Source organism: Stylophora pistillata, chromosome 1, assembly GCF_964205215.1.
Source record: "Stylophora pistillata chromosome 1, jaStyPist1.2, whole genome shotgun sequence".
Lineage (NCBI taxonomy): Eukaryota > Metazoa > Cnidaria > Anthozoa > Scleractinia > Pocilloporidae > Stylophora > Stylophora pistillata.
The window spans coordinates 31,113,855-31,141,791 of record NC_142519.1 but is presented as its reverse complement, the minus strand read 5'-3'; the positions used below and the strand labels follow the sequence as shown (position 1 = coordinate 31,141,791).

General features: G+C 39.5%; 1 protein-coding gene across 4 annotated transcripts; it reads left to right on the top strand.

Annotated features, from left to right (window-relative positions):
- The first annotated feature begins 541 nt into the window (after positions 1–541).
- LOC148742090 (fibroblast growth factor receptor-like 1) lies at positions 542–7,275 on the top strand. 4 transcript variants are annotated; one of them, XM_088749796.1, is made up of 7 exons: positions 542–656; positions 775–932; positions 2,503–2,796; positions 4,277–4,600; positions 4,722–5,105; positions 5,635–5,682; positions 6,575–7,275. In XM_088749796.1, exons 2-7 carry the CDS (start codon positions 848–850, stop codon positions 6,868–6,870), a joined length of 1,431 nt encoding a protein of 476 aa, XP_088605922.1. In that variant the 5' UTR covers positions 542–656; positions 775–847; the 3' UTR covers positions 6,871–7,275. The 4 variants fall into 4 exon arrangements, with proteins under 4 accessions (XP_088605922.1, XP_088605928.1, XP_088605931.1 ...); XM_088749802.1 differs by lacking the exons at positions 542–656; positions 6,575–7,275 and adding an exon at positions 6,187–6,411 and having other exon boundaries at positions 691–932; XM_088749789.1 differs by lacking the exon at positions 542–656 and having other exon boundaries at positions 697–932.
- The last annotated feature ends 20,662 nt before the right edge of the window (positions 7,276–27,937 follow it).

The following is a 27,937-nucleotide window of genomic DNA, read 5'->3' as shown; positions in this document are numbered from 1 at the left end:
TATGCATGTAGGTATTTTAAGACTTCCGGCTCGTGTTGTTGTCTTTTGTTAGTGATTGATAACATGCACAATACCCGACTCTGGTCGATGAATATTAGCAGGAAGCTTTGCTTTGTGCGAGAAAACAAATCTGTCATCTTGGTTTCGTAACTCTGGCAAAAGGAAGTTGTGTCACAGCTTGTGTATGTGTCAAAAAGAACGTTCTCCGTATGTTCAGAGAAACAGGTCACAGATGTGCATTTTAAACTCCATCTTTTGAGATTTAATATTAATCATTGAGAGAAGATACAAATATCAAATATTTTGCTTGCACCAAAATAGTCTTTTGTTCAAAACCCCAAGACTTTACCGACAGATCAGCCTATTACTCCACAAGTTAGGAATTACATTTGCTAATTTGCTTTTTTTCTTATAAATAGGAAAGAGTTGTTGGGACCTTGTCCACGACTGACTGTCGACCAAGTTTTGACTTTGATGTAAACTTGCATATGGTATAAATATGTGCATAATCTAGCAATTAACCTTGAAGTACTGACATTATGTTTGCCCTTAGGGTCTTGGTCATCACCCAAACCCTAAATCCATCGGAAGTTGTCACTTCCGCTGGCTGCTGTAGCATCCGGTGCAAAGTTATTTTGTTTCTCCATGAACAACAGGTAAGCAAATAGAATTTTCTTTCTTTGTAATCTTGCCCCAAATTCTGCTCCCTCAGTGGCTTGGTTTTCTAAAATCTTCGACGGTCAATGATCTCTTTTTCCTTTGCGGTCTCAACAGGCTTTAGAAGAGGGTACAACTGAAGCAATTCGCCGGAGTGGAATCAGCCAAAGGAGGTTATCATTTCATCGCCATGTTGCTCACTTCGCTTCTGTTCAAAACGATTCTTGTTGCCTTCTTGGGCTTTCTGGATAATAATCACACGGAAGCATGTTCAGGTTGGTTTGAATCCGCGATAAACCTCTTCTGCTGTCAGGAATAAGTTTATTTTGTTACCTGTTGTTACGGGAACCTCATTAAAATCTCTTCTGATTTTGAACGCCATCTATGAAATCGTAGTTATTTCATGGTGCAGGACCATGTATATACACGAAGGTGAAACAAAATCTTAAGAGTTCGATTGATTCTGTATTGTTGGACGTGGTTAATTAAATCTCAAAATACATAACTCTATCATGGCCTCTTAGGTAGCCCGTCTGAAAAAAAATTCACCTAACTTGCTTGACAACAGAACCATTATATCACAAAAATATAAAATGGCTGCCCAAATTTTCATCTCTGCATCATTTCTAGGAATTCAAGCCATAAATTCTAGTTAAAAATCTGAAGACCCGCCATGTGGGGTCACTTTAACTCTTCCTATTCAAGCTGCAGAGATGAAACTGAATGCATTGTAGACATTTTCCCAAACGTGGTAAAATTGGAAAACCGGATGTGGACGAATGAAATCACATTTACAAATTGTTGCTTTGGGTAAACCGGCAATCTCTTGATGTTGCGCCATAGATGCAACTAGACATTTATCAGTGATAGAAATTTGGTTAATCAAGTTCTGGATTCATATCCTAAGCTAAACAGAAATTTGAACAACATTAGTGCGAAACAATGTTTATAAATATTAAAAGGGTGGTGGAAGGTAATGAAAACAGCACGCTTCCACCCATTTTCCTTCCTTCTCGTGTTGAACATCGATATCGCGACACTTCCTCTGGACCATCAATAAATTTCATGTATTTAAACCGGACAGCAAGTTTTTCCGGCTTCTTTACCAAAAAAATAAAAAACAAAATACAAGAGACCCGATCGATTACCCACTGAACGACTGAGAGGAGAACAAGCAACACATTTACCAATTGCCCCAAACACCTGAGTTCTGTCAGGGAGCAAGATGAAAAAATGGAACCATTATTTTCTCCTAGGACCGGTCATTATATATATTGCCTGCGAAGCGAAGGAAGAAGGGGATTCAGACTGAGGATTTTGAAGGGATCTTTTTGGGTGGTTTTTTAGGGGGAATGGAGGAGATATAAATCGTCGATTAAAGTGTAAAGAGGCGGAGAATAAAAATCTGACTGCCACTGGAATGGATCAATAAAAAAAACACAACAGAGCCTTGGGGGGGGGGGGGATTAGTGACACAACTAAAATTCCTCGACCCCCATCTCCCGCGAATAATAGTGACCGGTTCCCGTGCCAGGCATTCCAGGGATATGAAGCTGGAAACCTTTGCAAATTTATTTAGTGATGTCGTGGATAGTGAGCTGGTTACAGCTGGTAAAGAGTGCAAGTCGTATACCATCGACTATTCGATAGCTATTGTTATTAATATTGCTCATTCTCCTTGCCCGCGCTCATGGGCTAAACCACTGTTATTCAAAGATTGATCGAGTACCCAAAATGAAGATTAAGACGCACTTAGATGTAAACGAACAATAGGAATTTAAAAGGACTTTTAAATATCTTATCATTTGAGAACTGGAATTTACTGAAATATATCACATTCTTCAGTGCCTTACATCCGTCAAAAGAGTGGAAACGAAGCAACGGTCATCAAAGTGAACAGCGAAAAAGATGTAAAACTGATGTGCCAGATCAGATCCACAGTTCAGATCCCAAAACCAGGGTATTACTGGCTCAAAGACAATCAGACGCTTACTCTATCAGATCATCAAGGTATGAGTTTAAGACCCTACAGACACCTTAAGATAAGACGGGTGAGGAAAGAGGACGCCGGCTTTTACACCTGTGTTGTTGTGAACGACTGCGGAAAAAATCGTTATACAGTGCAGCTCATTGTCGGAGGTATGTAAACTTCACAACTTCATAAGTTATTTTTTACTTGAATTGTCAAAGATTTAGTTGATAGCTACCTGTATTGCAGTGAACGACTGCAGAAAAAATCATACAATGCAGATTACCGTTGTTTAAGGAAGTATGTGAACTTCACAACTCATGTTCTGAAACGTATCCTGTATTCAGTGTAGAAATATGCTAGAATTGTCGATGGAAAGTGGTGCAGTCAGCTGAGATGCGTCAGAGCCTCATGTCATAACGGTTACTTCATTTTCTGCCCAAGGGTAATTTTAGGGGATTACACGAGAAAAAGGTAATAGTATTTCCATCGTTTTCCCAGTATTTGTTTCCGCCTTTGTTTGCCTAAAGAGCAAGCAGTTAGTAAAAACAAGTTGATAAGTAATGTTAATAGGATTACCGGTACCTCTTCCCAACGGTAATATCGCGATTAATTTCGATTAGTGTGGAGTTTTGAGATGAATCAGGAGAGGCATCTTAAGGAGGGGGATGGATGGTCGGATTACCCTCCCTTCCCCCCCTCCAACCCCTCCTTCCTTCTTCAGTGCAGTTCACCCAGCGCACACATACAAACACAAAGCTTATAGACTAAACTAGAAATAAATTAATAGCAGAAACGCTACCACGCATGTTACACGCATTATTAAGTTCTATACTGTGGATCGCATCCGGCCTAAACTTTACAGAAAACAACATTACTAACAAATTTTAGAATTCTCCGAAAGAGGCGGGGTTGGTATGAGGTTAGATCCCAAACTCCCGATTAGACCCTCAATAAAACGGTCTGACCAAGATATTCCGACTTATTCACAAAACAAGACAATAAAAGAAACGGAAGAGCCGATGAATGAATACCTTTATTTAAGTGTCAGACTAAAATAGCAGTACATAACCACTAAATGGTTATGTACTGCTATTACCTACTTCTGTCGAGAAGGTTGAGAGGAAAACAAAACAGAATTTATCATTGTTTACCCAAAAACATCAACTTGTTAGCCGAGAGGAATTCCAGGACCACCACGCTGGGAACTTGTGGAGATACACTTCCTAGTGATATATAATCTAACGAAGAGCAAATAAAACAATTTCATTCAGGAAGTGAGCTGGTTCCAGCTCGTCAAATAAGTTCAACTAAGTTATATTGTTTGGTTCTAAGAGGAAATGAAGGGAAATTCTGTGACCTAAATTACTCTTGTTGGTAAGCCTTCCCCTGTGAAATCTCGATCCCCTGTGTGGTATATATTTCCAAAGATTACTGTATGGATAAAATCGAAAACCTTTCTAATAGCCTATCATTTGCCAAGATAAAGTCATAGCTTTAAATGACTGGATTGACACCATCTTCTTAGACCTCAATGAAAATGCAACAGCAAGTATGACTAATCATCGAACAGCGAATCCTAAAGCGAATCCTTTCCTCTTCTTCTTCTTTTGTTTTTTGTTTTTGTGGTTTTAAAATACCTTAATCTAGCTAGAAGATTAAAAGAAAAGATCACAGCTGCTCCAATATTCACGTTGTCGCAATACAAGATGAGGCGCAACTTTCTTGCGGCACCCGTTGGCAATTCTGTAAAGCTGGATTGTTCTGCCGATGGAAACCCTCGTCCTACAGTAGAATGGTACAAAGACGGAAAATTGTTTAAGGAAAGGAAAGGTGGCAGGAAACTATCTCTGAGTCAATGGACAACCTCGTTGAGTCTGAAGGACTTGGTTCCCTCTGACACTGGGTCATACATGTGTAATGTGAGCAACTTATACGGGTGGATTAATCATACCTACAAAGTGGACGTTCATGGTAGGCACAAAAACCAATGTAAACCCCTTCTAAAAAGCCAAATTGAAATTAACATTGCAAGTAACGAAACGTTGGATGCTTTTGCATTACATTGACAGTATTCTCTTTGTAACTTTTTTAGAACGAGCTCGTGCTGAACCAGTGGTTCTACCCATGGAAAATGTCACTGTTAATAGAGGAGAAAATGCTAGCTTAACGTGCAAAGTATTAAGTGATTCCATGCCTCATTTCCAGTGGTTAAGGTGGTTTCCCATGCGTACCAACGGTTCGGTCAACAGTTCAGCAGACGATTCTATCGAGAGTCCACACTACGAAATCTTGAATGAAGATTTAACAGACGAACTTGTAATTGTGCCACCAAGTAACGGCAAAAAGATTGAAATCCACGGTGTGAAGTTGACTTTGCTGAATGTCACAAAGAAGGAAGAAGGAAAGTACTCTTGCCTTGTGGGAAATGCTGTTGGTTACGTAGTCGAACATGCATACATCATCGTCCAAAACATCGGTGGGTGAACCATAATTAGATTACCAATTCTTAATGATTTTTGTTATCATAGATTTTGCTATTATCAGTCTTAGGAGCTTCCTGCGATGAGCCCATAGCAGTTGTTTTACCTAGCATATTTTGACGTCATCTGTGATCTATTACTGAACAGATGTACGGCAACATTGAATGTATTTGTAACTCTATTTGGTGTTATTCCTCGTCCATGGATCCCTGCTAAACAGCTTTCTTTTCTTGAGTCTCCTCTGCTTCGGGAGTCACGAAGGGTCGATGTTTGCTTGACTACGTGCTGAGTTTGGTTGACTGAAAAGATAACGCCACCAAGTGGCCTGTGGCCGTTCAGATTACTTTGCATTGGTTTACAGCACTCAGTTACGTCCATTTGTCGTGATTCTGTTCAGTGCCACTTGAGAGTTAACAAATCAAACACATGCAGACCGAAAAAAGTGACTGCTTTATGGTAGATGATCATTTTCTGAAAATTGTTCCCATCAGAGCATAACTCAACATTTTTTTTTTATTTATGCAGATGAAGCAAAACCAACCGAGCTTCAGAAAACTGAAAGCAGCACAGATGGTAAGCGTAACCGTGAAAAACAGATATGATTAATTTATTTAATGTCACAACTAATTCTACTATCTTAGAAATAAATGGAGAGGGCAGCTGGAGGATTTTGGTTGTGTCACGATAAAGTCTACTTGATTTTTCCTCTTCCCTTTCCCCCCCCCCCCCCTTCCCACCACGATTTGCAGTTAATTAGCAATTCAATTTTGTGTGGTACCCCTTTACACTATGATGGCGACGACTGTTGTACCTCCGTTCCTTCTCAAAGTCATGTAATCCGCACCCATAGTCCTCCGCCACTCCAAGCGATATATAATAACTGGTCCCTTAGGTGTGCCATTTGTTAAGCAGGTACACACCACTTAATACATAACGCGCTGACTAAGTTTAAGAAAGGCGCGCTCGTGATAATCTTGACTGATGGCTGCTGCAAATAAGGATCACCATATTTTCGTTGAATGCGCCTTGTATTTGTGGATCTCTTACTTACACGATTCTTTCCACCTTGCCAAGCAGATAAAACACTTTATGGCGATACTAGACATGGATCAAGAAGCCTTTTTGTTAGTATTCTTCCAACTAAACAGGAGCTTAGTTTTGGTGTGAGGGCGTGACTTTAGTATCAAACGGAATTATCGTTTTATTTCCCTGTAATAGCACACAACGCCTGCTTCAAAGAATTTTTGAGGGTGTAGCACTCATGTCGCATTTAGTAAGAACGGGCTAGGGCTCAATCCCGGTCAAAACCACATATTTTACTCTATTTTTGTTACAATGACTTTAATTACTAATAATGTATGGAAATACATGTACAATCGTCTTTTGTAGTCGTATCATCCTTAAATCGAACTGGCGGATGTCACACCAAAGCTTCAAGTATTCAGACTTCTTTATTATTTTGTAGATTTCACTGTTAGCCCGACATCCGTCAGTTCTGAAAGTGAAGCAGTTGTACAGACGTCAAGAGGTTGGACTGATAGAATTCGGTACCCGGAAGCTGTAATCGCAGTGTCAGTGGGCGTGGTCGTTCTGTTGATCATAGCTTTCGGTGTCTGTTATTGGCACGTAAAGAAATTTCGAGCAAGTTCGTCCACAACGATGCAAAGCCGACACAACATCGCATTACTTCGAACGACGTACGTAGCGCAGCCGAATGAGTATGTAATAGTGCCAGACCTAAAGAGACTTTACATAGATTGAGAAAAAAAGTTCTTCCAGCTCTCTGTCCTCTGAAATTTCCTTTACGTCATGATAGCTTCGCCAACGAAGCTTGGAACAACCATTTTCTTTTGAGGCAGAGACTTAAGCAATAGGTTATTCAGTGTTTAGTAGCTAGCAAGCTTTGCACATCAAAGCCGAGAAAATATTTCTAAACATGGTTTTATTCAGGAGAATCCTAATTCAAGTCTACATTCAACACGCTAGTTTTTAGCTGAGCGATTTATAAAACTAGTTTCGTCCAAGACATCGTCACGCAGTTGATCGCCATGCGATATTTCTGATTTTTTTTTATATATTTTGATTTTCCTGAAAAAGATGATGCTCCACAGCTTTAAATAAGGTATAGAATAATAAGTGAATAAACAAAATAACGCTACAACCTAGTACCTGAATGTGTTTGGTGATTTCGATGTCCACAGTACAGGTCTAGTTATACCTGGAAGTAGCCGGATACGGGTGAATGAAATCACATTTACAAATTGTTGCTTTCGGTACTCCATAGATGAAACCGGACATTTATCAGTGATAGATATTTCGTTAATCAAGTTCTGCCGGATTCATATCCTAAACTAAACAGAAATTTAAACAACATTAATGCGAAATAATGTCTATAAGTCGTTAAAGGGTGGTGGGAGGTAATGAAAACAGCACGCTTCCACCCCTTTTTCTTTCACCTCATGCTGAACATCGCGACAACTTCGCTGGACCATCAACAAATTTTCATCCATTCCAACCGGACAGTAAGTTTTTCCGCCCTATTCACCAAAAAAAAATAAAAACCAAAAAAAAACGAGATTACTCACTGAACGACTGAGAGAAAAGCAAGCAAAACATTTACTTATTGCCCCAAAAAACTGAGGTCTGTCAGGGAGTAGGGGGAAAAAATGGAACAGTTATTTCCTCCTGGGAACAGTCATTATATATATCGCCTAGGAGGCAAAGGAAGAAGGGGATTCGGAGGGTTTTGGAGGCATATTTTTGGATGGTTTTTCAGGGGGAACGGAGGAGATATAAATCGTCGCTAAAAGTGCAAAAAAGGGTGAGAATAGAAATTTGAGTGAAGGGCTGATTAAAATACAACAAAGCCTCAGGGGGATCAGTGACACTACTAAAATTCCTCGACTCCCATCCCCTTCGAATAATGGTGACCGGTCCCTTTGTTAGGCATTTCAGGAATATGAAGCTGGGAACCGTTTCAACTTTATTTAATCAATGAAGCCATGTGAATAGTGAGCGGGTTAAAGTGGGTGAAATAAGTTCAAGTCACTTATCATCGACTCTTCGATAGCTATTATTAGAAATATTGCTTAGCCTCTTTGCACGCTCTCATTGGTTAAACCACTGCTATTCAAATGATTGATGGAGTACCCAAAAAAGATCAAGGCGCATTAAGTTTTAAGCGAACCGTATAGGAATTTAAAAGGACTTTTCAATGTCTTCTCGTTGGAGAACTGGAATTTACAGAAATACCACTCCTTCTTCAGTCCCTTACATCCGTGAAAAGAGTTAAAACAGAGCACAGGTCATCAAAGTGGACAGCAGAAAGATGTAAAACTTATTTGCCAGATCAGATCCACAGGTCAGACCCCAAGACCAGGGTATTACTGGCTCAAAGACAATCAGACGCTTACTCCATCAGTTCATCAACGTATGAGGTTAAAACCCTACAGATACCTAAAGATAAAACGGGTGAAGAAAGAGGACGCCGGCTTTTACACCTGTGTTGTGGTTAATAACGACTGCGGCAAAAATCGTTATACAATGCTGCTCATTGTCGGAGGTATGTAAACTTCCCAACTTAATAAGTTTTTTTTTTTATGATTTGTCAAAGATTCAGTTAATAAATGTATCAGAGTTACTTGTTATGATCACCTACTTATCACGTTTAGTTTTTTTTTTTTTTCTCAGAGTAATTTTACGCGATTTTACGAGAAGAAAAGACTCAAGATATTGCGACCTTAAAGAACCAAACAAGATTAAGAGCGAATGTTACAAACGGTCAAACATGTGGTGGCAACAGCCAAAAATTCGATTCGGCTCATATTCTCAAGTTAGATAGGCCTTATGGTGAAACAAAGCGCTGCATACTTCGTTTGGCTGAATATCGATTTATTTTCGAGAAAATCGATAATAACTGAATTTCGACCAAATGCCGCTTTTGAAGCTCAAAATTTCAGACAAATCTCGGAGCGTCGCGCCACGAATTGAAAACACTTGGACCGATAAAAATATTGAAAAACAACATCAATACATATGTTGACAGCAATTTGAGCAATTCTTGATCGGATGTTACTAAAACTGATAACGAGGAACGGGGAACGGGGAACGGGGAACGGGGAACGGGTGTACAGCGGTAACCCACCTGAGAATTCAAAATGGCGGAGTAAACGATGTTTACAAACACTGATTTTATCGCTAGGTCGCCGCTTGCAGCGAAATTAGACGACTCGCTTTTATTTAACTATTGCCCAGGCGAAGCCATGAAGCCTAGTATTCCGAGGCGAGAATTCGAAGTCAACGTTTCTGCAATGGCTGCCACCATTTGTTCTGACGTCTCTGTTTTTCCTTCCTGAATCTGCATCTTTTGGCAGAGTTTGGGTATGTTAGTTGTTTGCATTGCCCAAAAGCATTTTTTGCAGATAAGTAGCAAGGAGGAAATATCTTAGATTAACAGAAATGAGGTAGGAAACGTAATAACCAGCCTAGTTATTGAAATTACTACATGCTTACCTTACCGCAAAATAACATCAGGAACATATCTTTTTATCGACCCATAAACTTCCATGTAAACAATAGAGAAATCAAACATTGACAGAAATTTTTAATAACATTTAATTTAACAGGAAAACATCAGTTATGTCTTGAAGAATGTAGGTGTATGAATTCACATTCATGCTAATGCTTAATAATATTTACACTGCATTGATCATATTCAAGAGAAAGTGATTCCCATAATGGGCATAAAAGTCATTCAGCTGTTTCCTTTACAACATTATTGACATTGCTAGGCTGTAACGGTGAAGATATTGGAGGTAAACCTCATTACCTTGCAGTACAATTACTCTATGAATATAAGTATAAATGCCGCGAGCTTGTAGTTCTGAGTTGATTGTTCAAATGTTGTGCATGAATTGTAAGATACTCATCTCTCCGAGGATTTGATTTCTATGCAACCTGCAATGTATGCCAGACAAAAACTAAATTTGTGAGGCACTCGACATTTCAAAGTAAAATCCTTCAATAAAACCTACACTTACTGTCCATGCTGTTTGCTCCGACGATCGCGTTCGAAGAGCACATACTCAAAACTAGTAGCCAGACCCTTTTAGTTCCTTTTACTCCGCCACTTTGAATTCTCAGGCGGGTTACCACTGTAAACATGTTCCCCGCTCCCCGCTCCCCGCTCCCCGCTCCCCGCTCCCCGCTCCCCGCTCCCCGTTCCCCGTTCCCCGTTCCCCGTTCCCCGTTCCCCGTTCCTCGTTCTACCTTTCCCGTTCCCCGTTCTCCCTTTACCCGTTCCCCATTCTCCGTTACTAGTTTTAGTAACATCCTTGAACGTTTATTTACACAATCTAATTGAATTTAACCGACCTTCTTCCAACAAGATTAAAAAAAGGGGGAAAGTAACCCGTTATTTAACTATGTGCTATACAAAATAATCGACTGAAAATCTGGCTTTTGGAAGGCGAAGTGTGGTTCTTTTCGATCTCTGAAGGATTTTTTGGGGAAATGATTCAGTGCGATTCAATAAAATTTTAAAGTTGGATAAAATGAGCTTATTTCACAGTGCCGTGAGTTGTTCGAAAATGTTCACATTCACACACAAAATCAATTGTTTCGCATTTTACATTCAATCTACAGCTTATTTAACATAATATCATCTTACCGTCCATATTGCTGTATCACAAAAGGGGATTGCAGTCCTAAAATTGTTGCATTGCTCCCTCAATAGCAATAGAACTTGGCAGGATAGTCAACACCTCCTGATAAAGATTGTTTACAAAGTGTATCTCGGGGTTTCTCTATTCCCACTTCGTTGAAATACTTTGCGTAAGAGATCTTTGTTTAATTATAAGTCTACAACCGAACCGTGAACCAAATGTAAGCGGAATGTTGCTAGTTCAAAAATATGTTTCTCGCGTGCAGAATAACGCTAATCAATTCAAAAGGCCGGTCTACTGAGATAAAACGCAAAAATAAAACATTGCACTATAAAGCACGTGGCTACAGGAACTAAGGTCGTGTGTTACATATACGAAACAGGAGCAAACAATTATCTAACTCCGGTCATAATTTAATGTATCATAATTAAATGTTTCATGGTACTTCGGGGGATAAAGCTCATTTTAGGACAAAAAAAGAGCGAAAGATCTGCCAAGGGCATAGCTCATCATACATCACTGCAGATTTGCGACAAAGAAAAGTGTAGTGTTTGAATATTTGTTTATTTAAAGGAAGTTTTATAAGGGTCAAACCTGGAAAACCACAACTTTCGCTGAAATGTTTGTAAAAACCAACTTTCAACAGCTTTATATTTATACTACTTCTCCAGAGGCTACTGTGCCTTGTTAAGTTACTCGTGCCGGTAGTAAGACTACGACCCACGTAGCACGTTCACATTTTTCACACCCACCTTTTCCCGGCAGCGGTCCGAAAAAAGCTCACATCTGGAAATAAAACCATTTCTACGTATCTCGGAACTCAAGAAGCGCTTCGAGTAATCATTGCACCAGCTGACACAGCAGACTCGAGTGCGAGTCGGTATACCAACATTAAATACTTGCATTTTGGAAACAGTGGCTTTGAAAAATCAACTCAACTAGTTAGTTATTTAGTATTCTTGCCCAAGAAGGTAGCCAAGTAGTGATCTATCCCCCTCAAATATGGTCGGGTCCAAAGCCATCAATGCATTATATGGTGAAATATTATAGAGCGTGGCTGATGCGTAATGATAAATTTAACGTAAGCCTGTATGTTGTCTGGTCAGACCAGAATGTTCACTCCCATCGGGAAAAGATTAACATCTAGATTTAACCAGAAAAAAGAAAGTAAACAAACCCATGTTGTGCCTATCTCCTTAAATCCTTCCTTCCAAGATAATAAATTTATAGAAGTCCAAAGCCAATCAATGCATCATATGGCGATATATTATTGAGCATGGTTTGATATATCAGAAGGAACTCTGCGCCTCGAACTAGAGCCTCTCATTCACCCCAAACCAAGCTTTGCACTAAGCGAGGGACAAATTGTCATGGAATCGGTTCAGGGTCATTATGTATGCTAGTCGAAGTCTAACGGATGCAGAACACAGATACAGCCAGACAGAGCGCGAGGCACTGGCGATTGTATGGGCTTGTGAACGGTTCCACACTTACCTATATGGGATCAAGTTTCACCTTGTAACCGATCACAAGCCTTTGGAATGTTTGTACTCAAAGAAGTCGAGACCCCCTGCCCGCATTGAGCGCTGGGTACTGCGTATGCAAGTTTTTGACTACACCATTGAATACAAGCCTGGTAGCGAGAACATAGCAGATTCCCTGTCTCGACTGAGCTGTTACCACAGTCTGGACGAGGAGAAAACGAGGAAAGTTGCAGAAGAATATGTACGGTTTATAGCCCAGACAGCCACCCCAAAAGCCATGACAACACGAGAAGTAGAGGAACATTCCCACCGTGATGCTGAACTGAGTGAAGTAAGGCGATGCATTCGTGAAGGTGTCTGGAACAACAAAGAATGTGTCAAATATATTCCAGTAAAAGACGAACTGTGTGCCTTCGGCAAAGTCGTTTTGCGTGGAACTCGCATTGTTATTCCCCAAACTCTGAGACAGCAAGTACTAGCTATTGCACACGAAGGACATGTTGGAATTGTTTCTACGAAACTGAGACTGAGAACTAAAGTGTGGTGGCCCGGTATCGACAAAGACGCTGAACAATATGTAAGGTCGTGTCATGGATGTCAATTAGTTGGACAAGCAACTCCACCGGAGCCTTTGATGCCTACCGAGCTGCCGTTTGGAAAATGGCAGGACTTATCCTTGGATCTCTTGGGACCGTTGTCAACAGGAGAGTACCTGCTTGTTGTCATTGACTATTATTCTAGATACTATGAAGTGGAGATCTTGAAGTCAGTTACTGCATCCCAGGTTATCTCACGCCTCGGGACGATATTCGCTGTTCGTGGCATGCCAGTAACCATAACGAGCGACAACGGACCACAATTCCGGTCTGAAGAGTTTGAGCATTTTCTTGTTGATAATGGTATCTTACACCGCAAGGTTACGTCACAATGGGCACAGGCAAATGGCGAAGTAGAGTGTCAAAACCGAAGCCTACTCAAGAGCATGAGAATTGCACAAGCAGAAGGAAAAAATTGGAGGAAAGAGCTCGTTCATTACCTCGCTACATACAGAACAACGCTGCACACCGTCACAGGAGTTTCCCCTGCTGAGTTATTATTTGGTAGGAAGATCCGCACGAAGATGCCTGAGTTGCGCGAAACTACCATAAATGACGATCAGCTACGAGATCGTGACTGGGAAAAGAAAATAAAAGCGAAGACATATGCAGATGAACGAAGGGGTGCTCAACCAAATGACCTTCAGACTGGTGACCAAGTGCTTCTAAAGAAGAAAAAGTCAGACAAGTTGTCAGCCAAATTTGAAAGTGAGCCTTACGAAATCATTGAAAAGAAGGGCAATAGTGTTGTGATACAGTCATCTGAGAAAGTTCAATACCAGAGGAACGTCACAGAAGTAAACAAGTTTACCCCCAGAGATGAACAATGTGTTGACTGTGCTCATCAGTTTGAGTTACAAGTGGACAATGAATTAGAGCAGAGGCCGCAACGGGATAGGCATCCTCCAGATCGCTATGGTGAATGGGAGTAACCCAGAAAGAAAACTGACATGATAGTAGCCTCTTACAAAAAAAAAAAAGAAAAAAAAAGCGAAACAGTGCGAACAATGGAGATAAGGACATTAGCCGTGTAAAGCTAAAAAAAATAACTCTGGATATAGTTGCAGTTGCGTTGATCTTATGATCTAGTTTAAGATTAAGTTTTTCTTTTTTTGTTGAGAAAAGAAGGGATGTTGTGTCGGTCACATGACCTGAGGGGGGTAATGACACGTGGAGCGAGGAGCGAGGAATGTCGATTGAATTCGTTTGTTGTTAGTTATCTTAAATGTGATTAAAGAGACGTAGTTACTGACGGAATACAACACCTCCCGTTTTCGATTTATAAGGATCTCTGGGGTAGATCATGAGCTGACTATTCAGAAGGGAGTGTTTTGGGATTTTGAGTTGCTTAGCAACATTAAAGCTTTCCGTTGGAAGTGGTCAGCAGTTTAATGTTAATTTCAAGATGGCGGTTAATTCGTGTACTACATCGAACTGCGACAGTCGGAGAGCTGACAAGCTCAATATATATCAGGATATGTACATCGAAACGATTCACCATGCTCATAAAGTATTTTATTTGACCAATACATGACTTTTAGGGGTACTCCATCCAGGTACTCCATAGGGTACTCCATGGAGTAGGGCTCCGCGTTTTGTCATCTCCCCATGGAAAACGTCCCAGTTTATCAAGGAGAAAATGTCAGCTTATCGTTTAGAGCCCTAAGTGATTCTATGCCTCATTTCTAGTAGTTAAGGTGGTTTCCCATGCGCTCCAACGGTTCGGCCATCAGTTCAGCCAACGGTTCAATTGAAAGTCCAGAGTACGAAATCGTGAATAAAGACAGAGCAACATGTAATTGTGCCACAAAGTGATGGCAAAATGTTTGACATTCCCCAAAGTTGACTTTGGGGAATGTCACAAAGAAGAAAGAAGGAAAGTACTCTTGCATCGTCAACACGATCTCCTACTCAAATGAAGTATAATCATCACTTGTCATATACGCACAAATGAAGTATAATTCTTCAATGACCGTGATTTCCTGGACATGGACCCGCCTTCGCGCGTCTTTCGAATTCAGCTGCGATCGATCTCTTCGATTTACTCTTGGTTCAATCTTTGGTTCCTCTCCTGTTCGTATAGTGGCTCACAGCTGTTATCATGGGTTCGAATCCGCAAGAAGGTAAGATTGAAGTGATTTTTTCATGTACATATGAAAGCCCTTGACAATCGGTTTTGAATATTCATTATTATTAAAAACTGGATCATTGGATAATGCAATTTAAGACGTTTCATTGGCTTAGCCATTATGGTATATGAGCCAATATACCATAATCTCATATCCGTAAACGGAAACATTCGGTTTCTTCTTACAAAATAAAGTCAAGAAGATTTGTCTAATACCTTGGGAGGGTTTTTTTTTTTCGATAAAACAATTATTCCACTCGCGCTTGTTGGATATGAGATGATTATAGCCAAATCGGTGCTACGCGCCCCGTTGGCTATCTATCATCTCATATCCAATGCGCGCTCGTGGAATAATTGCTAATTAACCTCCAACATTATTTGCATACTATAAGGAATTGTAAATTCATGAGCTTTGTTGTAACTAGCGTAAAATGAAAAGTGACGCAAGCAAGTCTCAGAGGTTTTCTATTATTGTTACTTCTGCTCTTCTGCCAACATGAAAACGCAGTCGCGGCTTCGAAACGAAGGAGAGAACTGAGAACAAGTGATTTTCTCGTTCATCGCTGCCAAAGGTATTGGTTTTCGCCGTTGTCTAATATATGCTCATTGAGGCGGTATTCATTGTGGCCTACATACAAGATTTAGAAAACAGAAAACATCTTGAACCACTGCACCTTTTAAATTAAGCTTGAGCTTAAACATGTAGCAGATCTTACATAAGCTTCAGGGTAGAAAATTGACTTTGAAGAAAACTCACTGCAATGAAGCAAACATGACCAATTCTTTATTTCTGTTTTGATACCTTGTACATGTACATCGATATGTTTATATGGCACCTTAAAAGTTAATAGCGTTTCGTTTGTGGAGCTACTCCATAATCTCCCCATCAAATGATTTCCAAAATGAAGGGAAAATACTGTCGATCTGAGTTTTTAAGTAACTTTACAACTGAAATATGATTTTTTAATTCACTGAAAAATTTTATTTATTTTACCAAAAATTGGTTTGACATTGCATTTATCATCTGCTGCATGTTTTATTTACCCCTAGTTCTTAAATATAGGTTAAATAAACGTAGAAATTTACAGGCTTGAGACCCCAGTGTGCCAAAAACTTGTTGGGGTGATGATGTTGATAACCAGTGACCATCTGGTGAGAACCTCTTGCCCTCTTACTGGGCCGGTTAGGCAGTTTTGGAGACTTCAATGTTAACATTCTCTAGCTATGAACTTTAAAGGCTAATATAGTTTGAAATAATGACAGTTCTGTTGGCAGTTCACTTCCCTTCTCTGATTCGATATTTGTGAATACCAATTACCAATTGAACAGATTGTCTTCAGTTTAATCTATTTTTGTTTGGAGTATTATACCAGAACAGTAGTTGATCAGAGTTACATAATTGCCTTGGCTTTACTCTATTTAGTTGTAAAATCTCCTTCCCTGTCATTGACTTTTCTGTCATTTAGTCCAGCTTTGTAACAGAAGCCTCTGGTTATAGAATTCCTATTTACCTTACATAGGGTGGTGGGATATTATAATTAACAATTATTCCACGAGCGTGCGTTGGATATGAGATGATAGATAGCCAACGAGGCGCGTAGCGCCGAGTTGGCTATAATCATCACATATCCAACAAGCGTGAGTGGAATAATTGTTTTATTAAAAACGCCCCCAAGAAATTATCATTTTGTAAGAAAAACCCGGATTTTTTAGCGCCCTTTTGATTTTAAGCTAACGCGTACGCTTACCATATTTGTAGATTATGGTATATTGGCTCATATACCATAATGGCTAAGCCAATAAAAAGTCTTGAATTGCATTATCCAATGATCCAGTTTTTAATAATAATAAATGTATTTATAGTATAATATTTTAATGTTACCGGGTTCAGCTTTAGAGTGGTATTTTGCATACTTCAGTTCAAGGGTGGTGTAATATATTTAATGAAATTTTGTATTGTTTATTTTCTGTTGGTTACCAAGTGTTTCATCTTTATGTCCATGCACATATAACTACAGTACTGTACATTGATTTCAGTCAGCAAAATTACAGTAACCATACCATTGCAGGGCATGAAAAAAATTGAAAACATCCACTATCTCAGTGAGCAAGTATATTTCAGTTTAAATTTTGATCATTGAAGACTTGGTGAGGTTTTTAAATTATGTTTGTATCCATTATTAAAAAATTGATTGAATAACATTTTTAAAAACCTAACGTTTTGGCAGCAATGCTTTTATCACACTCCTATTGAACTACATTTGTATATCATACTTTTAGCATTACAGTATTAATTTTTCATGAAGTGCGAGATGTGGTGGCTGTAATGATTAGCGCATATAATGGTTGTGTTCTTGGGTAGGACACAGTGTTCTCACAATGTCTCTCACTGCCCATGTGTATAAATGGGTATAGACCACTTTTGTAAACGGCTGCAGGATTAGCCTTTCTAGCCTCGCTTGAGATAATCTATTCCTTTTAATTTTGTACTGGAGAACGAGACCAGAAGGGCTAATTTAATTTTAAACAAAAGAATATTAATCCGGCAGCCATTTATGAAATTGGTCTATAGGCAAATGTAATTCTGAGGGTTGCCCTCTCTGATTGATAAGCATCCTATAAATACTCGTAGTCACTACATGCTTCAGAAACTGTAGTTAAGTGCCGGCAGTAAAGTGCCAAGGGCTAGAGTCCTTTAGACAATTATTTAGTACCTACAAGTACCTATCTATAAAGAAACTAGAATGACAGGGATTGATGTGATCCAGTTATTTGATGATGAAAATAGGAGTATATTGTCTACATTTCAGTCTTTTCAATTTATTTTTCTTTATTTTTTAATGCTCCATGTGGATATTGTAGTACAGTACTACTTACATGAATTATTAATTCATGTCACTATAATAGACAACTTTTATACATTGTGTCTCAAACTAGTGGTACGGTTTTTCTCGGTTGTTTAAATTTGAAATTTAATTGGGATTAATTGCTGTTAGTACATGTTGGCATTTCAGTGGGTGAAGAAAGGCAATTAAGCTCAAAGAAAGGAAAACAGAAGGTATTACATAATTTAATGGGTGTATTTCACTAGTTCCCTTACCTTGTGATTGTTTCACATATTAAAGACAGCCAACACGCCCTTCAAATTTTTCGAGACTTTAATTTCCTTGGCCAAAACAAACTTCTTTTCACCATGGACATTACGTCTCTTTACACTGTCATTCCTAATGGCGAAGGCCTTCTGGCCCTTAAACATTTTTTTGATCAACGTACTGTTAAGGAACCTAAATCTGAAACACTACTACGCTTAGCCGAACTAGTGCTCACACTCAATTGTTTTTCATTCGGAAACAACTTCTTCAAACAAACCAATGGTGTAGCCATGGGCACCAAAATGGGACCTAGCTATGCGAATCTTTTTGTAGGTTTTGTCGAACATCAATTTTTCAGCCAATACAACGGGTCCAAACCGGAACTCTACGGTCGCTACATCGACGACTGTATCGGCGCTACCTCCTCTACCAGAGAGGAGCTCACTCAATTCATAACTGCAGTCAATTCTTTTCACCCGGCTCTGAAATATACTTGGGAAATTTCTGACAATTCTTTATCCTTTTTAGACGTCAAAGTTTCAATTGAAGGTAACGGTTTATGCACTAGTGTGTATTACAAACCTACAGACTCGCATAATTACTTGTTATATTCGTCTTCTCATCCATCTCACGTTAAGAATTCCATTCTTTTTTCTCAGTTTCTAAGACTTCGTCGTTTATGTAGTAATGACTCTGATTTTCACCACAAATCAGAGTCAATGTGCCAGTTCTTCGATAAACGTGGTTACCCTGTTTCCGTCGTTCAAGCGGGTTACCACCGCGCTCAACTTATTGATCGACATTCAGCACTACAAACGTCGCATAAGGAAGATTCCGACCGCATTCCATTTACTCTCACGTTTCACCCTCACAACCACTCAGTTAAATCCATCATTCTTAAAAACTTCAAATTACTTCAAAACGATCCAGAGACAAGCACTATCTTTTCGCAGCCTCCGCTCATTTCATTTAAACGCGACAAAAACTTAGGCAATTTTTTGGTCAGAAGTTCTTTTCAGACTAATGACCAACCAGGCACTTTTAAATGCGCTCGTGCACGATGCAAAACGTGTCCTTTCATTCACAACACTGATAAAATATCGGGACCTAAACGATCCATTAAGATCACCGATCACTTCACGTGCACCTCCGCTAATGTCATCTGTTACATAACTTGCACTTATTGCAAAAAGATATACATCGGCGAAACAGGCAGAAGACTAGGTGACCGATTCCGAGAACACCTTCGAGACGTGGAAAGGAATGACAAGGACACATCGAAACCAGTCGTTAGACATTTTAATTTACCTAATCATTCGTATATGTGCACGATCCTTCGCAGTAAAGCACTATTTGAGCAATAGTGAAAATCAGACCTGAAAAAAATTTCAGGCCTGTACGGGATTCGAACCACTGACCTCTGCGATACTAGTGCAGCGCTCTACCAATTGAGCTAACAAGCCAACTGGGAGCAGGTCATCAAATTAATTCGACATAAACCCGTAGATGATAAATCAAACAACAACAAACATATGAAACATATGTATGAACTGCGGTTATGAAACGTATATGTGCACGATCCTTCGCAGTAAAGCACTATTTGAGCAATAGTGAAAATCAGACCTGAAAAAAATTTCAGGCCTGTACGGGATTCGAACCACTGACCTCTGCGATACTAGTGCAGCGCTCTACCAATTGAGCTAACAAGCCAACTGGGAGCAGGTCATCAAATTAATTCGACATAAACCCGTAGATGATAAATCAAACAACAACAAACATATGAAACATATGTATGAACTGCGGTTATGAAACGTATATGTGCACGATCCTTCGCAGTAAAGCACTATTTGAGCAATAGTGAAAATCAGACCTGAAAAAAATTTCAGGCCTGTACGGGATTCGAACCACTGACCTCTGCGATACTAGTGCAGCGCTCTACCAATTGAGCTAACAAGCCAACTGGGAGCAGGTCATCAAATTAATTCGACATAAACCCGTAGATGATAAATCAAACAACAACAAACATATGAAACATATGTATGAACTGCGGTTATGAAACGTATATGTGCACGATCCTTCATAACCGCAGTTCATACATATGTTTCATATGTTTGTTGTTGTTTGATTTATCATCTACGGGTTTATGTCGAATTAATTTGATGACCTGCTCCCAGTTGGCTTGTTAGCTCAATTGGTAGAGCGCTGCACTAGTATCGCAGAGGTCAGTGGTTCGAATCCCGTACAGGCCTGAAATTTTTTTCAGGTCTGATTTTCACTATTGCTCAAATAGTGCTTTACTGCGAAGGATCGTGCACATATACGTTTCATAACCGCAGTTCATACATATGTTTCATATGTTTGTTGTTGTTTACCTAATCATTCTAAGCAACATATGGCAATCTGCGGTCTTTCCTTGCACTTAGGTGGCACGGAAAGCCGTAAAAATCTTGAACAAAAGCTCATCTTTCAAACCGGCAGTCTAAATCCCACAGGGATCAATGGACGCTTTTCATTCCACTAATTTATTCGTGTTTTTCTCGTTGCCATGCACCCACCAATAACGTAGCTCCATTTTCTGCCTTTAAAAGCACACACAACCCACAATTCCTCTATTCGCTCCGACGAAGGGCTAACGCTCGAAACGTCAGCTTTTGTAATCATTACGGTGGCCAATTTACCATTTCAACTTTGTTGATATATCCAAATTATTTCGCTACTCCCACCGACGCAGCCCCAAACAGTTTCTTTCGAAACTATCAGCCTTTATTCACTTGTTTCCTTTGGTTGCAAATAATTTTGAGATTCCTAGCTGTTACATGTACCTCAAATAATTGTCTGTCACAGTTTGTGCAGTCTTCTTGATCCAACAACAAATGATATATTTCTAATACAAGGTAGCTACTAAACCAGAAAAGTATTATTATTGTAATAACTGGCTCCCTTTTTGGTTTCTATTTTTATCTCTGGCTCTTCTTGACCATAAAAATTAACCCCAATTCATTTTTTAAAAAACATCATCAGTAGTTCTTGCAGATAAACTGAGTTACTTCCACTTTGAAAGTCTATCATTGAGTCCAAACTCATACATTGTGATCAATGAAATTGAAGTGTTGGTTTTTTATCTATAATATAAATAATATAATAATATATAATAATAATGATAATATATAATAGCATGAATCTTATTCAAACAAGATATGTATACATAGATGTGTATACAGTACATACAGTCCACATTATCGCTGCCTTTAAATTTATTTGTTTGACTATTTATTTTACTTCAGAAATGTACTTCATGTGGTGGATTTGATGCAAATGCAAATAAGTGGTGCAAAGGATGTGGCACTGAAATTAAAATAAAAACCTTTGACTGGGAGAAGTATAAAAACAAAAAAAAGACACATCCAACACAGTAGTGTGTGATCCTTGAATACCGGGTAAGGATCGGAAATGAAGCGTCCTGCGTTCGTGTAATATTATTAGAATAAACAAATTTATAATGATATATGTGAAATTAATATTCCCCCTGGCCAATCTGCACCCATACATACCACCTGGGAAGAGAAATTGTAAATTGCTATTTAGATAGCTTATTTGGTAACCCAACACTTCCAGATAATATCTATTTACTGCCTGATGGAAGATGAGCCAAAAAATGAGGTACATAGGTGGGAGAGCCAGAAGCCAACCAGTTCTTTGAACACAGGAATTTCTACAAGGATGGGGTAGGGAGGGGTTGCAAACACCACTCTCTTCTGTGTTTGGTATTCTGGTTATTTTCTGGAGAACCTGACATTCAATGTTCTAAAATCCTGACCATCTCAATCCTTAGTTTAGTTGATCAGGCAGATGTGCCAATTGCATTAAATCAAAGCCAACGAAAATCCAGTGTTTGGTATGAAAGTCACAGTAATATCTGTAATGCATTAATTTGAGGTCATTAAGGTAGCTTGTGAACTTAAAACTGAAATGTTACCACTGGCAACAAGTGATCGAATGTGGATCAAAGGTATCAATTGACACTTGACCAAGTATACAATTAGTACACATGATCCACTCAGTCAAAATCAAAATCAGCATACTGCCTTATGGGAAGTATCAGAATCATTAAAAGGGTTCTTGAATACTTAGACGTTAATAATTTCTTTATGATAACAATAATGGGGTATTAACAGCATATCCCCTAAAGAGGCTGGCCTCAGATGGATTAAGGTGTGGCACTTGTGTGAACTTTTTATTTCATTATGTATATACAGATTGAAGCATATTAGCCAGTTATATGCTTCTGGTATGTTTTAAAAATGTAACGTGTACATGTACATTGACAATGTGTCTTGTGCTAATTGCTCTTTCCGATTCTTAGATGCTCCGTGTTTATTGTGCAGATTTTGCAAGACATAGCCTCCTAGATATTGTAGACCAGCAATCTCTTTTTCCTTTAAAGCTTTTTCAACTTCGTTATCATTTACAGGAGAAAGAGATTCTTGGTAGTAGGCCAGGAGTCGATCAGCAAGTTTAGTTGATAACAATGTTGCTGAATTACTGGACAGACTCGGGAAGTATTATGTAGAAAGTAAAGCCGTCAAAAATAGTCCGTATCTCTTCAAACTCTTTCGATCCTATGCAAGTGTTAAACTGGAATGATGATATTTCGTCTCGCATTGCTTTTGTAAACACTTTTCTTTTGCTTATTGTCGTTTTCACGTTGTTCACTAGATCGTTCAAGACATCGCTTGTAAATGTTATTCTTTGCCCTGATTCTTCTTCTTGTACATCTTTTTCGGGATCTTGGTTGTTATCTTTGTGTTTAATAGTCGTGTGTCTGCTTAGACCTCGTTTACTTTTACAAACTTTTTGACATATACTACAAGCTATGTCTTGCCTTTGGACCTAGAATATAGCAGACATTTAGTTGATCAAACTTGATAAAATCGCCAACAGTTTGAAATCAGTTTATACCAATATTGCTACTATAACTCTTCTTAAAGCTTAAGCGAATCTAAAAGAATCCGAAAGAAATCTAATTTTTGTTCTGGAGCTCTGGAAACAGATACATACCAAACATTGATCGATCTCGAGCCAACTACTCTTAGCCTTTCATAGCAACAAACCGCGAATAAAATGACTAAATAGGACTAGCTTTTAGCTTTAAACACGCACCTCCTGTACAGCTTCACGAAGCTGTTCTTCCGAATTTTCATCTTCTTCTAAAACTGCCATAATAGCATCGAAATCTTCTTCGGATATAAAGTCTTCGATACTAGCGACTAAATACAGGAATGGCTCCGACCTGTAATTGGATGATAAAAATAGTAAAAGTTTGTAAAAGTTGATAAGTGACATCTTAACTTCTTGCACGTGAGTATTGTTTAACCGTGTGTCTCCAAGCGGAACAGGGAAATATCAATGCGACTGAAAACTCCGATGTGTCAAACAAGAGATGGTTACTTACATAACGAAGAGAAGACCTTTCTAGTTCAGCGATATTCCGGAGAGGACTAAGTCATCTGCTGAATCGCTCCGCTGACTAAACTCATTTAGTCAGTGCAGACTCAGTTCAGGTGGACGACTAGAGACTGGAGCCATTCCTGTATTTCACCGATAGCAGGAATAGCTCCGACTAATGGATTTATTAATTTTCTTTTTTTTTTCTTTTTGGCGAAATAAATTTTAACTGAAATAAAATCGAAAGAGCTTTTTATTAAGTTCCTCTTAAGTTGAACATTACAATGCTTGTGAATGGAGCCCTCATAAATTAATACAAGGCCATGTGATGTCTAAAGTTTAATGCAGCAACTGCATGTCACGTTTCGATAATCACGCAATGTTACGTGACGCTCCGACCGATATTTTTAATTTACAGTATGCTCTGCTGGAGAAGTGTGGCTTGGCCGCAATCGAGGGAGTTTTCTTCGTGGAACATTAGGGAACTTAAACAACCACGACAAAAGGGACGACGACGACGTCAAGTAATCGCGGAGGGTCTGGAACGAGGACGTCGTTTTTAGCGGGAAAATGAAACTTAAGCAGTGAAGTTGCTCAAGGACGACGACGTCTGAAATCTTGTTCATTCTCGCTTCGTCAGTTTAAGAAATGACATCGTTCATAGACGTCCAAACCTTCTTCTTCTCACTCATGGATCAAATTTCCACATATATATCGAAAGTTCGAGAGTAGGTTATTCAATTCTTGAACATCAACAGTTCAAGGAATTATTAAGCTTTAGCTTTATTTACAATAATTTACGCATCGCAAAAGTTTAAAATATTAAATTTTACGCAAGTTGTTTGAGATTTAAACTCAGTTCTAAGTGTTGCTGATATAAACAAACCTATTTTGCACAAGGTTTGTCTGATTTTCAACATGCCTTAGCCACAGGCAACCCAAGCTCACTACCAGAAAAGCGTACGTGACTCTTAACGTGTTGCGCAACGTTTTATATTTATAAAGGTTTGTATGGGATGTTATCGGTTTGCCTTAAAAGAGAGAAAAAAATGTCTTGTTTTGAAATAAAATGGGCTTACCTTATTGCTTTGTTGTTTTCTTTGTTGATTTCGAGCGTCTCAGGCCATTTTGAAGCGTTTTCGGCGAGTTAGCGCTATGTTGGTGTTCAACTGTTTTGATCACACATTTCCATTCGATGTTGATTGGTCGATCAAAACGATGCGGTCTCGACAAAACCTCTCGAGGGGACCAGGGGAGCTAACTGGTTTGTTTGTCGACTGCAGATCGCTGGCTACCCCCGCTGGGCTTATTTTTGTTACCCAACATACTGTGCGATCGGCCAACGGGCCGCAAATGTTTCAAGCAGCCAAATTCGAAATTGGAAAGCCGATCGATCTGGAGATAAAAGCATCGCTAGTGAAAGATCCGTGGGAGGAATTGGGAGTCGAGTGAATGGAAATGAAATTGCAACATCTCTGCTTTGATTTTCTGGAGGAATCGAGACTGGTGGTAATTTTTTGGCGGGATTATTTGCTTCGGGCGACGGACACTTCTAAAATAGGTTTCCGGCCTTGTCTTTCTTTTAGTAGTTGAACACCAACATAGCGCTAACTCGCCAAAAACGCTTCAAAATGGCCTGAGACGTTCGGAATCAACAAAGAAAACAACAAAGCAATGAGGTAAGCCCATTTTATTTCAAAACAAGACATTTTTTTCTCTCTTTTAAGGCAAACCGGTAACATCCCATACAAACCTTTATAAATATAAAACGTTGCGCAACACGTTAAGAGTCACGTCCGCTTTTCTAGAAGTGAGCTTGGGCTGCCTGTGCTTTAGCCTGATATGTTCTACCTTTGATGCTCCTTCCTTAGGCGAGCAAACGACGTAAGTCTGTCAATTTAATCAATGCTAGCTAGCGATCGGCACAGATAGCAGTCATCGTGCTTCACCCAAGAATACTATTTTTTCCCGTGTGATTTTGTCGGAATAATTTTTTATGGCTGTAAATCTATATCAAACATTTTGAAAATAGATTCGGAAAACCTGACAGGTATTTAAGATCATGTTAACACACCGATCTGAAGAATTCTTTGTTGTTTAAAGCGTCTCGATTGAAGAACAGCAACACGCAAAATTTTTAAGTAGCGATAATCCGGCAGTTCCATACACAGCTTTTGACCGAACGCAGAGGTGTATTACACTGCCATTTAAAACTTTTCATTCAATAAAAATGATAAGCAGCACTCTTTCATAAAATATACTCAAATAAATTTGAACCTAACGTGGTCGCTTTCACCGCTTGACTGAACATCTGTCACGGTGCGGAGGAAGGAATATGAGTTGGTGGGTTTTCGAATTTTATTTGCTTAGAAAACCGAACGGGTTGGTTTAAATCAAACGAAGAAACGAATACAAACTCCAACCGGCCATAGACTGTCTAAAAACTGACAATAAACCCGCACCTTTTGATGAGAAAAACTGCTTTGAAGTTCGGCAGTTCACGACGACGTGAAACAGGTCCTTCTCAAGTCGTCGACTAGAAGACGACGACGGAATTCTAGGTTCGCGCTAGCGCAGTGACGTTCTTGCTACTTCCGGTCGTCGTCCTCCGTTCGTCGTCGTGGTTGCTTAAGCTCCCTATTGACTGGCAAGAGTACCATATCACCCCTTACATTAATTATGCATTCAGACCAGTAGACTTTGTTTTTAAAAGTTTTGTCGTGAAAGACAAAGAAGTGGAATGCATAATTAATGCTAGGGTTACATGGTACTCTTTCCCCATTGACTTTCTGGGAAAATTGTTCACATGAAAGACAAATCCATTCATCGGGCTCCTCATCTATTTTTGCACAACACCGAAAGGAAGAAAGTCGCGGATTATTTTAATTTCGCTTGGCAATTTTTAACAACTCGACTATACTTGAAAAAAGGAAATACTCACGTGCAAGAAGTTGAGATATAACTTATTAACTTTTACTATTTTTATCGTCCAATTACAGGTCGCAGCCATTCCTGTGTTTAGTCGCTCCAATTGGAGCGACTAAATACAGGAATGGCTCCGGTCTCTGATCGTTCGCCTGAACTGAGCCCAGACTGACCAATTGAATTTAGTCAGAGGAATTTGTCAGCGGATAACTTAGTCATCGCCGGATCACCGTTGAACTACCTCGTAGAACAAGAAAGGCCCTCCCCTCGTTATGTAAGTAACCATTTCTTGTTTGACACATCGATGTTTTCGCTCGCATTGTTATTTCATTGTTCCGCTTGGAGACACACGGTTAAACAATACTCACGTGCAAGGAGTTAAGATGTAACTTAATAACTATTACTATTTTTATCATCCAATTACAGGTCGGAGCCATTCCTGTATTTAGTCGCTAGTGTCTTCGATGCCAGACACCATGTTTGTTTACTGTGACAACGATGGCGATGCACGGTACTCGTGACGTATCATGACGTCACGGTGCAATTCAACCAAAAATCGTAAACATTAAGCCGGTCCTTTGAAGTTCGCCGGACTTCCTAACCAGTCCCCTCGATTAACTATGGTTCAAGATAACTAACCTAGGCTGTACTTTAGGTGGCACACCCATGGGTGCAGTGTAACCCAGTGTTTCATTTAGTTAAAGATAACTAACCTAGGCTGTACTTTAGGTGGCACACCCATGGGTGCAGTGTAACCCAGTGTTTTATTTAGTTCAAGATAACAAACCTAGGCTGTACTTTAAGTGGCACACCCATGGGTGCAGTGTAACCCAGTGTTTTATTTAGTTAAAGATAACTAACCTAGGCTGTACTTTAGGTGGCACACCCATGGGTGCAGTGTAACCCAGTGCTTCATTTAGTTTAAGATAACTAACCTAGGCTGCACTTTAGGTGGCACACCCATGGTTGCAGTGCAACCCAGTGTTTTATTTAGTGAAAGGTAACTAACATAGGCTGCACTTTAGGTGGCACACCCATGGGTGCAGTGTAACCCTGTGTTTTATCTAGTTAAAGATAACTAACCTGGGCTGTACTTTAGGTGGCACACCCATGGGTGCAGTGTAACCCAGTGTTTTATTTAGTTAAAGGTAACTAACCTAGGCTGCACTTTACGTGGCACGCCCGTGGGTGCAGTGTAACCCAGTGTTTTATTTAGTTAAAGATAACTAACATAGGCCGCTCTTTAGGACGCACGCCCATGGGTGCAGTGTAAGCTAGTGTTTTATTTAGTTAAAGATAACTAATCTAGGCTGCACTTTAGGTGGCACACCCATGGGTGCAGTGTAACCCAGTGTTTTATTTAGGTAAAGATAACTAACACAGGCTGCACTTTAGAAATGAAATTGAGTCACAAGGCATAATGGTGAGGCCTTTGTAACAAAACCAAAAATCTTGGGTAGATCGGATTGTCCCCCAAAGCAGAAGCAGCCTTTGT

Coding starts and splice junctions, on each gene's coding strand:
- LOC148742090 (XM_088749796.1), top strand. CDS start 848: ATGTTGCTCACTTCGCTTCTGTTCAAAACGATTCTTGTTGCCTTCTTG. Junction 933..2,502: donor TCACACGGAAGCATGTTCAG/GTTGGTTTGAAT, acceptor CACATTCTTCAG/TGCCTTACATCCGTCAAAAG. Junction 4,601..4,721: donor CTACAAAGTGGACGTTCATG/GTAGGCACAAAA, acceptor TAACTTTTTTAG/AACGAGCTCGTGCTGAACCA.